This window comes from Tamandua tetradactyla, chromosome 4 (genome assembly GCF_023851605.1).
Source record: "Tamandua tetradactyla isolate mTamTet1 chromosome 4, mTamTet1.pri, whole genome shotgun sequence".
NCBI lineage: Eukaryota > Metazoa > Chordata > Mammalia > Pilosa > Myrmecophagidae > Tamandua > Tamandua tetradactyla.
Window position 1 is genome coordinate 180,048,337 of NC_135330.1, and position 12,607 is coordinate 180,060,943.

A 12,607-nucleotide genomic window follows, 5' to 3' on the forward strand; every position below is an offset into this window, starting at 1 on the left:
TATTAACATTCTATATCTTTTTTGGTTATGTTGCTAGTTCTTCTAAACCAATGCAAATGTACTAAGAAATGATGATCATGCATCTATGTGATGATGTTAAGAATTAATGATTGCATGTGTAGAATGGTATGATCTCTAAATGTTGGGTTAATTTCTTTTTTTCCGTTAATTAAAAAAAAAAAAAAGAGAAGGGATAATTGGAGATGAAGGGATACAGACTGTACAACGGGACTGGATATAAAAACTCAGAAATGGACAGCACAATACTACCCAATTGTAATGCAATTATGTTAAAACACTGAATGAAGCTGCATGTGAGGTATAGGTTTTTTGTTTTTGTTTTTTTTTGTTTTTTTTTCTTTCTATTATTGTTTTAATTCTTATTCTGTTGTCTTTTTATTTCTTTTTCTAAATCGATGCAAATGTACTAAGAAATGATGAATATGCAACTATGTGATGTTATTAAGAATTACTGATTGTACATGTAGATTGGAATGATTTCTAATTGTTTTGTTAATTCTTTTTTTAATTAATAAAAAAAAAAGAAAAGAAGCGATTTCACTCCTATTGGGGCGGGGGATGCTTGTGTTCCAGGTGTCAGAGGTGACCCAGGATTCCCAGGCGATCATGGGGAACCAGGAAGCCCGGGTGAGCCAGGAGACCCCGGCCCGCCAGGTGCCCGTGGCATATCCATCGGAGATGAAGGTAATGTAGTATCATGATATCAAATGCTAAGACCGAAAGTAAACAACAGAACCTTTACCAACTACACAGCTCTTTTGTTTTCCTTCTTTTCTTAACATTCTCTCATTTGCTAGGCTTAACAAGCTCTCGTGTGCCTTGAATACATTTTTAGATAACTTCGGGGAACCATTGTACATATGACAGTAGCTCCCTGCTTAGATTATGCCACTAATAAGCAACTAGCATGATTCCATCGGTTGGTTGGGAATAGCATAGGGCGCCACCAAATGTTGTTTGTGAGGGTGAAAAACAGCTATCAGGCCGTTATTTGGGGCAAGGAGAGGTGCTTTTTGAACATTGAATAAATGAAGATGTATTATACCAATGGCATCCGTCACTCAGTGGGTTGCCAGCTCCCTTAGTGCTTTTGGTGGCTGCCTGTGGCATGAATGCAGACGCAACTGCTGAGAGTCAGAAGCTGCTTGGAGGGACTTACACTGCTGACGAATGCTGTTGGATTTTCAGATGAGAAGAGGGGTTTACCAGGCGAAATGGGGCCCAAAGGCTTCAAAGGAGAGCCAGGCCTCCCAGCTCTAGCGCCCGGCCCACCAGGAGCTGATGGAAAGCCAGGGCTCCCAGGACTCCCAGGCTCCCCTGGGGCACCTGGACCTGATGGTAAGTGAATGAAGAGCTAAAGGGAGGGGGCATTTTAGTGTTCAGCTAAAGACGTCTGACACCAGTTGGATTTTTATTTGGGTTTTTCTGCCAAATGCTTTTGACCTAATCCAGTTGGCCGGTGGATTATGGCATAGTAGTATTTTCTGAGGTCGAAATAGAAGAAGCTGGTGATGGAAGAGGACAAAACTTGGTAAGTATTAACCATCAGACATGTATTACACAGCAAGGGAGATTTGGCTTCAATGAAATCAATTCTTCAGCAAAATGTCTAAGGGGTACAGTCTAGAAACAGATGTCAGCTAAAGTAGCTGTCCCAGTGATCATGTAATAGATTTACATGCACCGTCTTCCATGGTGGGGCTTACGCCTTGACTCACAGCCTCTATCCTCTGTTTTACCAACAATTTTCAACAGATTTGATAATCTGCCTTCTCAGTCCTCTGCAGAGCCAAAGCTGCAATCTAACAGGTGATGATCATTGATGACAAGAAGAGATGGCTATGCTATTTGTAAAAAGAGGTAGCGGCCATTGGCCAAGGCAGAGACAAAAAATAAAAAGAAAACTGTGAAAGTCTATAAACTAGGCAAGCATAATAATCTGAGCTCATTTGCTAGCCTTGAGGCTATCACTGAATCATAGTACAAAGTGTTTTTTCCAGGTTTTAATGTGAGCCACGTCTCTCGTTTAGCTGAGAATGCTGTTTAAGGAGGGAGAGAAATGTGCATTACATCTTGGAGTTTGCGTTCAGAAAGGTTATTCTTTTACACTTCAGAGTTTAAAGACTATGCTACAGGCATGGTAAAATCTCCCAAGAGGAGCTTTGTAGCCCCTCCAGAGATGTATAGATGGGACATTGAAAGAAAATATGTAGTCATACTTTCTCTGTCTATTTGCCATTGACCAAAATTTGATGGCTTCTTCTTTCTAAAATATTTTACTTTAAATTCTCTGAATTCTCACCCAGTAATCTCTTACAGTTTCCTGTCTTAAGGGAGGAAGAACATCATATTTTCTAGTCGATAGTGCTTGATTTCAGTTAAAGCTCAACTTCGGATCGGTGTCCATGCTTTAATTGCCTTTGGAAGACTGCATCACTCTGCCATTTCTAGAAGTAAAATTGTGGGACATAGTAGAAGCACATCTTTATACATTTATTCCATTAAAAGTATCAGCAGTCACTTTTCTGATTCTATTTTGTATTCTACAGTGATCTTTAAGTTAAATTGGTCCCCTTTCCAAATTTTCCTTTAACTAGAAAGGCTACAGATTTTTTTCCCACATTCTTCTGAAAAATGTTCAAGGTTCAGATATTGCTCTGGATCATGAATTTGCAAAATAGCTTGAGCGGCATTCTCTTTAATATGTTTTTATTATCTTGGAAGCAATATTTATTACTGTAACATTTGTGATAAAAGGTAAGTTTCTGTAAGCATTATATTTACTAAATAATGGCATCTGGTGAGTTTTCCCTTTTTTGGCAATAGAACACTGTGCACTAAAAATAAAATCCAAAAAAACAAAACAAAACAAAACCAGTGTGCCTCTCTGAAGGACCATGATTAAAGGCATCACTTTGCCATTATTCTTATATCTAAATTCTGTTTTGATAAAGATATAAGCAAATGCCATCTTGCTTTAGTCCGTGATTTACTAATATAAGTCAACTGCAAACAAATTAACTTATTTATGATTTGTATTACAGATGATGAGGGACTTTATAAAATAGATGGAGTGGTATCAGATAAATTTTATCAACTAAAAATTTTTAAAGCATCCTTTAATGATATCTCTTACTCCTGTGAGACACATTGTTTCCAATCACTTCTTTTTTAGCAATCTCTTACACAAAAAGCAGGCAACCATAATGACCTTTCGAACACTTTTGTGCATAGTCATAATTTAATATTAATGACTTTAATTCTCACAGAGTTCTTCAACTGTCCCCTGGAATCAAATTATTGGATTCTTTTCTTGGTAACTGCATTTCACCCTGTTTTATGTTGCTACTGATGAAAACCAGAATGTTTACTCTCTTGCAGTTCCAGCAAAATCAAACCATGAAGTCAGTTTTCTTTCAGGGTGAAATAGTTTGCATACTTCTAGTTCCAACTCAGTTCACCGAATCGAGTATCGGAACAGCTCCATTCTGTTCCAGAAAAAGTCAAAATTCTGCCTGACTTATAATGGCCATTGCCTCTTCGTGAAAACCATATTTAAAAACATCTAAAAGGTTCATCGTTATTTTGTAGGAATTGTCTGAAACTATTGGATACATTGAAGAGAAAGCACATAGGAAAGAGGAAGAATGTCAATTAAGAAGGCCACTCTGTGCCTTTGACTAGATTCACAAAGTGTCTGATATTTACTCTACAAGATACACAGTCTCTTTGTCCTTAAAATCACATCACGCCTTAAATTAAAAATGCCAAAAGCACTGAAGTTTCTGTTGTTAACTAATTCCGCCGTGATACCACACTTCTCATAAAATGTTGGTAGAAATTAGAGACATGCAATAAAACCCGCACAGTCTACCACTCAGCTGAAACGGCTTGTGGCCTGGTTGCCGATTACCCCTGTGAGGCCAAGTGCTGAGGATGTTATTCGGTCTTCGTCAGCAACCTCTCAGGAGCACATCATAGGGCGGCCCATCCTCCTTCTCGATTCACTCCCTTCTCTTAGTCTCGTGACATCCCTTTTATTCCCCTTGTCTGTCCTCCCCCACCACCTGCATCTCTCTGGCTAGTCTTTTGTAGGCTCCTTAGCTGGCTCTTCATTCTCCTTCTCTACCCATCCAGTAGATACTGGCATTCCTTGGAGTTCAATCGGGGACTGTCTTCTCTCTATACTCTCTACCTAGGTAAATTCATCCATTCACATGAATTCAAATGCAATTTATAAGCCAGTCACTCCCTAATTTTGTTCCAAGCCTTGTTCTGTCTTCTGACCTCTAAACTCATACGAACTGTTAACTTGACACGTAGTTAATACTCTGTCTTACACACATCTCAAACTTTGTATGCCCAAAATCATGCTCTTTCTCTCCTCTTCCCCCATCCCTCCAACTAGCCTGCCCCTCTCCTGGGCCTCACCCATCTCAGTTAACCCAGTAGCTCCAGCCAGAACCCTGAGGGTTATTCTGGGCATTTCCTTTACCCCCACACTGAATCCATCACCAAGTCCTGTTGATTCCACCTCTTGAATCTTGAATCCATCCATTTCTTTTCATTACACTGCCATTGTCCTTATCCAAGCCACCATCACCTCATGCCTAGACTACTGAAATAGTATTCTGGTAGAATGGACAACTAGAGTAGACAACCCACTCATAGCCCAGCTGCCATTCTTTCTGTCTCCAGGCAGTTCTCCACATGGCCAGTTGTATGCTTTTTAAATATAAATTAGATTATGTAACTTCCTTCCTTAAAATCCTTTAATAGCTTCCACAGGCCTTGGGATAAAATCCAAGCCCTGTTCCTTAGACCACATGGTTCTGCCTGGTCCACTGACCTTCATCTCCTTTCCTGCCCCTCTGGTCTTCGCTCGCCACCCTCCAGCCACCTGGCTTTATTCCTAGGCAGGGCCTTTTAGACAGTCTAATCTTCTGTGTGGAGCACTCCCTCTGCCGTCTGCATGGCTGGCACTTTTTCTGTCTTTATGTCTTAATTTGGGGGTGTCAAGAAACACCCCCCCCCATGGATTTTAAGTGGGCTTACCCCTATTTTTGTCTCTGATAGCTTCCTGCTCTCTTTCTTCATAGCGCTGGCTGTAGTTTAAATTTCTGTGTTGGTTTGTTTGGTGATATGTGCTCCAGGGGTGTCTTCCCATCTAGGCTGCAAGCATCCCAAGGGTCTGTCGGTTTTGTTTCCTGTTGTGTGCCCAGTATATTCCAAGTGCCCTGCCTAGTGTAGACAGGCACTGGACAAACGTTTGAGGGATGAATGGGATCTAATTACATGGGACAATAGTCATTACCTTCTTCCCACAGATACAGCTGTTTTACATTGACATTTGAATTTTGGTGGTGTTTTCCCAAGCAGGTTACAAAAGTTTTGAAACTTTGGTAGCACTGTCTCCTTCCTGCTTTACTAATAGCCGCATTGCTCCTCTTGAGTATCATGTGGTAGGTATGACTACATGGTATCCTGATTTTCTTTAGTTGGTCGTTGGAGCTTATGATCACTACTGGTTTTAACAGTGAGGAAAAGAAAAGAATGGGTTGTGGAGACATCTGGCTTCCATAACCCTGCAGTGGATTTTTATTTCCTAGAACTGTACCACCTAATTTCTACCACAAGATGGCACTCCTCTCGAATGTGACTTTAAGAATTTTGTTGGCTTTAAAAATGTATTTCTTATACTTTCGCCCGAGTAACCCTGCTTGAAATTATTGGAACCCTGCAGGACTTTTACAAGTATCCTGGACCTTGTTAGTGGGCATGGAGGGTAGAGATTGGGGTTGGGGAAATTGTAGCACAAGGATAGTCACTGAGGTTGACCAAGCTGAATCCATGTCAGAGGCAAGTTTTCTGCATTAATTACAATAACTCCATATATGTATGTGTGTATACATGTGCACAGAAAGGGGCAAGAGAGAGTGAGTGTGTGTCCTTGTGCACGCAGGCTCGGGTGTAGGGCCGGGGCGGGAGGAGTGAGGGGGAAAGGCAGGTGTGGACATCAGAGAAAACGTGTTCTGGGGAAAAGAACAGAAGAGGGAGCAATTTAATTTTAATATCTTTATTTTTTTTCTTCTGGAGAGCCAGAAATGTGTGGTAGCTTTGAAATCCAAATATTTAGCGCATGAATAAAATATGTGATTGAAAAATCAAAACCTTTTTTTGGACTCAATTTTTCTCAAAAGCCAAGATTTTTATCTTTAGATGTTAATTGGAAAGCTAAATTCATAGACTCTTCACTTTCTTTCTACCCTGTAAATGTATGTGGAATGGAATTGGAGTCAGTGTGTCGTTTTTGTCCTATTTGGGGAGACTTATTCACAGACTTTCCCGGTTTGGGGGTTCAGTGAGATATTGGGTCTCTCTACAGGCTGCTAATTTTTCTGTCCCTGTGTGTTTCCTCTTTAGGTTTCCTTTTTGGACTCAAAGGAACAGAAGGAAGGGTGGGCTACCCAGGAGTTTCTGGTTTCCCTGGAACTCGCGGACAGAAAGGATGGAAAGGTAAAAACTGCTGGGAATGACAGAGGAATGAATATGGACACCATCTTGACCTTGCTAAGTCTACCTCCACCTTCCAGGATATAACTGATTCCCCTTTCCACCTTAACCTGAAATAAAGATAATCTTGCATTTCTGTGCTAGCCTCCTTTCTCCCATGGACAGATATTACACTAAAAATAAGACAAACTCAACTCCATTTTCTGAGTGTGCGGTATCCAGTTTGCTCACCCTTCTCTGATAAGCCATGTTCATAACTGACTTCAGATGATTCATCCCAAGAGATAAACGTCAAGACTGTATAACAAGGATTTGTAAAGAACGCTATCCATTGCAAAGTGTTTGTGTATTCATCTCTTTTGATCCTTATGATTCCCTGAGTTGGGCATTATTTTCCTGGGCAAGAAGACTAGCGCTCAGAAGAGTGGAGTGACTTGAGCAGGGTCTCACTCCCACGGAGCTGTAGGGGTGAAATTAGAACCGAGCTGTCTTTGTACTTTACTCTTCCTGCTGCCCCTTGCAGATTCCACTCTCACGTGGAGGCCACATTTCCAGGAAGGGTTGGCCCAAGTGGTGCCTCCTCCATGGCTGTCTGTACCATCAGAGCCCGTGTCTGAGCATGGATAGCACGTCCTGGCACGTAACCCCACCCCAGTCGTTCTGGCAGCTTGTGGGGATGTGTGCATACATCCAGTGCTCATTGTGAAGGTGAGCAACTTGGGGGTGGACTTCAGGACTCAGACCATCTCCAGGGGCAGCCTGGCATTCCCAATTATGAGATACAGCTTGTCTCGGCTCTGCCTTTTTCTGTGCCCTGGACGGCTGGCCATGAGCAGCATGGTGCTGCCTTACTGGCTGGCTCCCTGGGTTCAGCCAATGGGAAGACAGAGGGAGGGTGGGGGGGTTCCTCCCTATTCACTTCCTGCTTTGGTGCCTCCAAGGCCACAGCTCCCAGCAGGCAGCCCCTCCTCTGTGGCTCCCGTCCCACTGGACAGCTGTTATACCATTTCCTCCCATCAACCCTTCAGGCTTAACGGTGGCAATTGCTTTCTCCCTGTTCCTAGTCAACCTCCCTTCTTATTCCCAGACCTCTGAAAAGAGTCCCATTGCTTAAGCAAGCTAGATAGAATTCTGTTTTGAGGGGCCTACAGCTGACACCTTGGGTAGCATTATTGGCCTTGCTTTCCTCATCTAAGAAATGGGCATAATAATAGTTGGGAAGTGTTGGTGGAGTCCCTTGAGGGTCTGAAGTTGGTGGTGTGGGGGGAATATATAAATATATACATGAAACTATTAACTTTCCCATCTGGGAAGCCCCAGATACCCTCTCAACCACTGGGTACTCACGGGAAAATGGGCCAGACCCTTGATTTTGAGACTTACCTTTATAAAGCTTGTTTCTGTGGGGAAGAAGCTAAGACTGCCCATGGCGAGGCCTAGGAGTTACTTCCAGGAAGGTCTTTGTTGCTCAGATGTGGCCTCTCTCTCTCTCTCCAGGTCCAACTCTGCAAGGAAAGTCCTGCCCTCCCCCTTGTGTGGGGCATGACATTCAGGGGTGAGGGTTTCCCTGACGGCATGGGACATGACTCCCGGGGATGAGTCTGGTCCTGGCATTATGGGATAGACGATGCCTCTGGACCAAGGCTGGGAAAGCAATTATAATAAAATAAGGCATCAGTGGCCAAGAGAGATAAAATGGAATCGAGAGGCTATTCCGAGGCTGCTCTTATGCGAGCTTCAGTTAGATAGTGCTGATTGCCATGGTTTACTAAACCCCAACCCATACCATTCCTGTTGACTCTTGAGAACACGTAGGCTCAAACTGATTTGACTCTATAGGGATTTCATGCAGTAAGTTTTCTTTCCTGGAACCCAGAGGGTTCCTGGGTCAGATGGGTCCTGAGGCCCAAAAGGACCAGCCTCTCCAAGATTATCAATTAATTACACCCCCCATCCTTTAATGTCCAACACCCCTTCTCAACATGAAAAAGTCAGTGTGGGCATTGCCCAAAAATCGCTAAAGTTTGGGAGAAGGATCAAAGGAGAAGGAAGAAGTATAACAGAGAGATAGGATTTGGCAGACAAGTGTGGCTGCTGAGCCACTATATTAACATTCCTTCTAATATCCAGTGTTTGGAAGCAGCTGGAAGGAAAAATCTGAGGTGGTGGAATAGTAGCCCTTGACAAACTCTGGGATATGTTCTGTAACTACTTGATGAAGTGTACTTTGAAAATCACTGCTTTTTTTCTTTCTTTGCTTTGTGTATATGTTATAATTTACAATTTAAAAACAGGATTGGGCATAATAATCCCTGCAACAGGATTGTGTGATGGGCAGAGGAAGTCATGTGTATAAAGTGCGGCAATATAGATTTTTAATCAATGTTGCCTCTTCCTCACCCCAGCTCTCCTAACCCCAGTCATATCTTTATCCCCTGCAGTGCTAAGAACCATAGTAAATGGATAACCAGTCTCCTCTCTCTCCCTCCCATTGTAGGCGACGCTGGGGACTGTAAATGTGCAGAAGGAGATCAGTTCATCGGGGGCCTTCCAGGGTTTCAGGGACCCAAGGGTTTTCCCGGTGACAACGGAGAGCCAGGGAAGAAAGGGGATCAAGGTGACCCAGGCCAGCACGGCATCCCTGGCTTCCCAGGCTTCAAGGTGAGACACCAGTGTTCCTCTTGTTGACCAGTTTCTACAAGGCTATTAAGGCATCCAAGACGCTTAAAGGATTTCTTCCATCCCTCACTTTATGTATTATACTGCTTCGAGCCAACAACACACATTTAGCCAATACTTCCATTCAGAAACACTGCACATGCTTTTATTGGTGGAAAAGTAAAATGACACAGCCACTTGGGAAAGCAGTTTGGTGACTCCTCAAAAGTTAAACAGAGTTATCGTATGACCCACCCAGCAATTCCACTCCTAGAGAACTGAAAGCGCATGTTCACACAAAAACTTGCACATGAGTGCCCATGGCAGCATTATTCAGAATTGCCAAAAAGTCAAAACAAGCCATGTTCATCGAGTGATGAATGGAAAAGCAAAATGTGGTATTATCCATACAATGGAATATTATTCAGCAGTAAAAAAGAATGAAGTACTCTCACTTGCTACAACATCGATGAACTTCAAAAACATTATGCTAAGTGAAAAAAGCCAGACACTCAAGGTCACATGTTATATGATTCCATTTATATGAAATGTCCATAATGGCAAATCCATAAAGACAGAAATTAGGTTAGTGATTGCCAGGAGCAGGAGAGAGGGAAGCGGTGTATGACTTCTTAATGGGCACAGGGCTTCTTTTTTTTTTTTTTTATATATATATTTTTTTTTATTAATTAAAAAAAATTAACTAACACAACATTAGAAATCAATCCATTCTACATATGCAATCAGTAATTCTTAATATCATCACATAGGTGTATGGTCATCATTTCTCAGTACATATGCATCGATTTAGAGAAAGAAATAGCACGACAACAGAAAAAGAAATAAAGTGATAACACAGAGAAAACACAAATAAAAATATAAAGTACAAAAATATATAAGAGAAAGAAAAAAAAAAAAAAAACTATAGATCAGATGCAGCTTCATTCAGCGTTCCAACATAATTACATTACAGTTAGGCAGTATTGTGCTGACCATTTTTTTTTTTTTTTTTTTTTTTTAGACATCATACCATTCTACATATGCAATCAGTAATTCTTAACATCATCACATAGATGCATGATCATCGTTTCTTAGTACATTTGCATCGGTTTAGAAGAACTAGCAGTATAACAGAAAAAAATATAGAATGTTAATATAGAGAAAAAAAATAAAAGTAATAATAATAAGAACAAAACAAACAAAACAAAACAAAACAAGAACCTATCGCTCGGATGCAGCTTCGTTCAGTATTTTAACATGATTACTTTACAATTAGGTATTATTGTGCTGTCCATTTTTGAGTTTTTGTATCTAGTCCTATTGCACAGTCTGTATTCCATCAGCTCCAATTACCCATTATCTTACCCTGTTTCTAACTCCTGCTGAACTCTGTTACCAGTGACATATTCCAAGTTTATTCTCGAGTGTCGATTCACATCATTGGGACCATACAGTATTTGTCTTTTAGTTTTTGGCTAGACTCACTCAGCATAATGTTCTCTAGGTCCATCCATGTTATTACATGCTTCATAAGTTTATCCTGCCTTAAAGCTGCATAATATTCCATCGTATGTATATACCACAGTTTGTTTAGCCACTCGTCTGTTGATGGACATTTTGGCTGTTTCCATCTCTTTGCAATTGTAAATAACGCTGCTCTAAACATTGGTGTGCAAATGTCTGTTTGCGTTTTTGCCCTTAATTCCTTTGAGTAGATTCCCAGCAATGGTATTGCTGGGTCGTATGGCAATTCTATATTCAGCTTTTTGAGGAACCGCCAAACTGTTTTCCACAGTGGTTGCACCATTTGGCATTCCCACCAACAGTGGATAAGTGTGCCTCTTTCACCGCATCCTCTCCAGCACTTGTCATTTTCTGTTTTGTTGATAATGGCCATTCTGGTGGGTGTGAGATGATATCTCATTGTGGTTTTGATTTGCATTTCTCTAATGGCCAGGGACATTGAGCATCTCTTCATGTGTCTTTTGGCCATTTGTATTTCCTCCTCTGAGAGGTGTCTATTCAAGTCTTTTTCCCATTTTGTAATTGGGTTGGCTATCTTTTTGTTGTTGAGTTGAACAATCTCATTATAAATTCTGGATACTAGACCTTTATCTGATATGTCGTTTCCAAATATTGATTCCCATTGTGTAGGCTGTCTTTCTACTTTCTTGATGAAGTTCTTTGATGCACAAAAGTGTTTAATTTTGAGGAGTTCCCATTTATTTATTTCCTTCTTCAGTGCTCTTGCTTTAGGTGTAAGGTCCATAAAACCGCCTCCAATTGTAAGATTCATAAGATATCTCCCGACATTTTCCTCTAACTGTTCTATGGTCTTAGACCTAATGTTTAGATCTTTGATCCATTTTGAGTTAACTTTTGTGTAGGGTGTGAGATATGGGTCTTCTTTCATTCTTTTGCATATGGATATCCAGTTCTCTAGGCACCATTTATTGAAGAGACTGTTCTGTCCCAGGTGACTTGGCTTGACTGCCTTATCAAAGATCAAATGTCCATAGATGAGAGGGTCTATATCTGAGCACTCTATTCGATTCCATTGGTCACTATATCTATCTTTATGCCAATACCATGCTGTTTTGACCACTGTGGCTTCGTAATATGCCTTAAAGTCAGGCAGTGCAAGACCTCCAGCTTCGTTTTTTTTCCTCAAGATGTTTTTAGCAATTCGGGGCACCCTGCCCTTCCAGATAAATTTGCTTATTGGTTTTTCTATTTCTGAAAAATAAGTTGTTGGGATTTTGATTGGTATTGCATTGAATCTGTAAATCAATTTAGGTAGGATTGACATCTTAACTATATTTAGTCTTCCAATCCATGAACACGGTATGCCCTTCCATCTGTTTAGGTCTTCTGTGATTTCTTTCAACAGTTTTTTGTAGTTTTCTTTATATAGGTTTTTTGTCTCTTTAGTTAAATTTATTCCTAGGTATTTTATTCTTTTAGTTGCAATTGTAAATGGGATTCGTTTCTTGATTTCCCCCTCAGCTTGTTCATTGCTAGTGTATAGAAATGCTACAGATTTTTGAATGTTGATCTTGTAACCTGCTACTTTGCTGTACTCATTTATTAGCTCTAGTAGTTTTGTTGTGGATTTTTCCGGGTTTTCAACGTATAGTATCATATCATCTGCAAACAGTGATAGTTTTACTTCTTCCTTTCCAATTTTGATGCCTTGTATTTCTTTTTCTTGTCTAATTGCTCTGGCTAGAACCTCCAACACAATGTTGAATAATAGTGGTGATAGTGGACATCCTTGTCTTGTTCCTGATCTTAGGGGGAACGTTTTCAATTTTTCCCCATTAAGGATGATATTAGCTGTGGGTTTTTCATATATTCCCTCTATCATTTTAAGGAAGTTCCCTTGTATTCCTATCCTTTGAAGTGTTTTCAACAG

At 40.8% G+C, this 12,607-nt stretch overlaps 1 protein-coding gene across 2 annotated transcripts in view; it reads left to right on the forward strand.

Moving 5' to 3' along the window:
- Window positions 1-12,607, forward strand: part of COL4A2 (collagen type IV alpha 2 chain) — a 225,859-nt gene that overhangs the window by 153,740 nt on the left and 59,512 nt on the right. For both annotated transcript variants that reach the window (XM_077158665.1, XM_077158666.1), the window contains 4 exons: window positions 595-705; window positions 1,210-1,359; window positions 6,445-6,537; window positions 9,032-9,195. In XM_077158665.1, the coding sequence (XP_077014780.1) occupies window positions 595-705; window positions 1,210-1,359; window positions 6,445-6,537; window positions 9,032-9,195 (518 nt within the window). The remainder of the gene's footprint in view (window positions 1-594; window positions 706-1,209; window positions 1,360-6,444; window positions 6,538-9,031; window positions 9,196-12,607) is intronic.